Source organism: Vitis vinifera, chromosome 4, assembly GCF_030704535.1.
Source record: "Vitis vinifera cultivar Pinot Noir 40024 chromosome 4, ASM3070453v1".
Taxonomy (NCBI): domain Eukaryota; kingdom Viridiplantae; phylum Streptophyta; class Magnoliopsida; order Vitales; family Vitaceae; genus Vitis; species Vitis vinifera.
The window spans coordinates 17,826,174-17,828,847 of record NC_081808.1 but is presented as its reverse complement, the minus strand read 5'-3'; the positions used below and the strand labels follow the sequence as shown (position 1 = coordinate 17,828,847).

General features: G+C 36.9%; 1 protein-coding gene across 1 annotated transcript; it reads right to left on the bottom strand.

Moving 5' to 3' along the window:
- Positions 1-918: 918 nt before the first annotated feature.
- LOC100259791 (GEM-like protein 4) lies at positions 919-2,146 on the bottom strand. The gene is made up of 4 exons (XM_059736086.1): positions 1,970-2,146; positions 1,769-1,849; positions 1,387-1,661; positions 919-1,289 (listed from the first exon to the last, which is right to left on the bottom strand). The coding sequence occupies exons 1-4, from the start codon at positions 2,064-2,066 to the stop codon at positions 1,116-1,118; spliced, it is 627 nt and encodes a 208-aa protein (XP_059592069.1). The 5' UTR covers positions 2,067-2,146; the 3' UTR covers positions 919-1,115.
- Positions 2,147-2,674: the final 528 nt, after the last annotated feature.

Below are 2,674 nucleotides of genomic sequence, written 5' to 3'. Positions count from 1 at the left end.
ACAACAGTGGGGGTTTTGGATTAAAATATGGAGAAGAATACCATTCAAATCCATTGAATGGAGGCTGCTATGAACAAAATGAGTGAAGGGGACAAGAGCATCTCCTTTTATTGAAGGTTCTGCAAGACGTTATGTTTCCACTGATGATTTAAATTCAACTACTTGACCTGTATTTGTAACATGCCATATAAACTATTACTCCCCCTTAAGTTGCATGTCAATGTTAGGAATGCAATGGGGGGATTTCTATTCAGATTCAGTTAAAATAGTCTTAAAGAATGACATCTCACGCTATTTGGGGAGAAGTGTCTAACAATTATAAGAGTCAGACCCAGCTGGTTTGTTTGAATGTATTTTAAACTACGTTAGTGAACCAAAGGTAGACAATATTCATAGTGGTATAGCTACTTCCCATCTAGAAGTGTCCACTTGGGGGGCTGGTATTCCCTACGGCCATGACTCCTCATGTGCAGGTGAATGTGATAATTCATTGTGATTGATACTCCTTAAGAGAAGGAAGATGAATGTGATACCCTCACAATAATAGATATTTCCTAATAAGCTCAAGTTTTGAAGTCCCAAAACTAGTGTGTTTAAAGTAAACAATATTTACGTGATTTATATTTTAAAGTCATGAGATTGATCCAGAGTAATATTTACATGGCTTGTGTTTGAAAGTCGTGAGAGCCAATGGGGTAGACAATACATACATGGGTCGTGACAGTTTTTGACAACAGTAGACCTTTAAATATGCCAAGAGAAAACTCAATTGACTCATGGATGCTAGAAAGTTGTGTACTACTTAAGCTCTGACTGAACTAACATAGTCACATTGATGTCAGTTTTGTGTTCTTTGCTTGAGTCATTCTCTTGGATTTTTTGAGATAAACCCTAAGTGTAAGAATGCATACATAAAACTTATAAAACATCAACAACTTCGGTGGAGCTCATTCTAACTTTAACAATAGTTGAAGAATAGGAGATCAAATTTCATTAATAAATACTTTATACAGAGTTTCGGGCTGTGCAGATTTTTGCTGCATGTAAATACACCTAATGAAGCAGAGAGGAAAACCATTCTACTTGAATCACTTCTGGTTTGGTTTGTAACTCATTCAAGATTGAGACAGTGCCTGTTGGAGACAGTTGAAAGATTTCTGGTAATTCAAGAACCCCATAAACCAGAAGTCAAAATTATCCAGAGTGACTATTTCCATGTACTTCTGAGATGGGTTTTTCACATTCTCACTTGGGTCTACTCTCTTTACCTTTCTCAGTGGGATTGAGACCTGCACAAAGCAAGATTTCCTCTTAGATGATAGAAAACATGGAGATGGAGAAATAGGAAGTGAGAGATCTAGAGAAAGAGTTAAGTGAGTAACCCACCTTGTAATGAAATCTAACCAATTCACCATTTGGAGAAAAGAATTTGATTGATCTCTCACTGCAAAAGGCAACCCTTTGAGTAGAGATAAAGAGGAGGCCAGCTAGAGGACCTGCTGTTGTTGATAAATAGCATTGAGAAGCCTTCAATAGCTTCTCTCCTTCTTCAACACCAAAAATTTGCTTGAAAACTCTCTTCACTCCCCCTAGTTGAAGAATTCTAGCCCCTAAGCTCAACTTCCCCTTCACAGTTTCAGAGATCTTAGGCCCTAATCTCACTGCAGTTTCATGTAAAATAAACCAAATTTAGGTTTTATTGTATATTGTCATCATACTATTTAATCCTGGAGGATAAGGTTGAATGAAAGATGAAACAAGTATATACCATGCTCTCTGATTCCCTGTACAAAATTATAGGCCTTTTTCTCATGTCTGTTCATCATTTTCTTCTTTCTGTCCACCTTACCTGAAATTTTAAAGACAACCCCATTAGCCAAAGGACTTCCATTGAAGTTCTGTAGAACCGTAGCTGATATGAAAAGTAGAAAAGAGTGGCTGAGTATGCTTGATAGAGAGAGAATCTTACTATGAGTTAATGCCAGAGATGTATTTGAGGAAGAGGGATTCTCATTTTGGCGGCTAACTGGGATTCCAATGATCTGTCCTGCAAGTTGGTTCTTCATATCTCAAACTGCAACTAGTGCTTGCCAATGTTTTCTCCCTTTCAGAGATTGAAGAGGTGGTACTTTCAGAGGTTGATCAAACCTTGAAGAATGCAAGTGTATTTAAAGGGAAGAACATGGTAGGTGAACCTCTAACTTTAGTTGGATGAGTCATTCATGGATCAGCAACAAAAAGAAAGGCACAGATCGACATGAGAACTTCAAAGAAAATTCTTCACATTTCTAAAGGCTATAGTAAAATGAACCAGTTCTTTTGGGACAAGATCCAAGATAGGGTTAAAAGAAAGTTGTTTGGTCTTGTTATTTAAGATGTCTGCATGGAAGCTGAATATGCTGACTGTGTGGATGCGTCAATGAAGCTTTATGAGCTAGCATTTGAGCTTTATGAAGCCAGTTATCTTTTGATATTAGGAAAAAATAAATAAATAAAGCAAAAAGGCATTTGTATGATAGATGAGTTACTGCATCAGTCGAATGACAATCCTAAAGAATAGATATTGTGAAGATCTCTCAATATTTGAAGGCTTATATGTCATCCTTAAGAAATTATAGATCCAACCACCAATCCCAACAGTCACTTTGTCCTAAATAGTTGGAAGTTGAATGAG

What these genes read in the sequence shown, in the direction of transcription:
- LOC100259791 (XM_059736086.1), bottom strand. Translation starts at nt 2,066, where the DNA reads ATGAAGAACCAACTTGCAGGACAGATCATTGGAATCCCAGTTAGCCGC. An exon ending in ATCTCTGGCATTAACTCATA is followed by an intron (nt 1,850 to 1,969) that starts GTAAGATTCTCT and finishes TTAAAATTTCAG; the next exon opens with GTAAGGTGGACAGAAAGAAG. An exon ending in ACAGGGAATCAGAGAGCATG is followed by an intron (nt 1,662 to 1,768) that starts GTATATACTTGT and finishes ATGAAACTGCAG; the next exon opens with TGAGATTAGGGCCTAAGATC.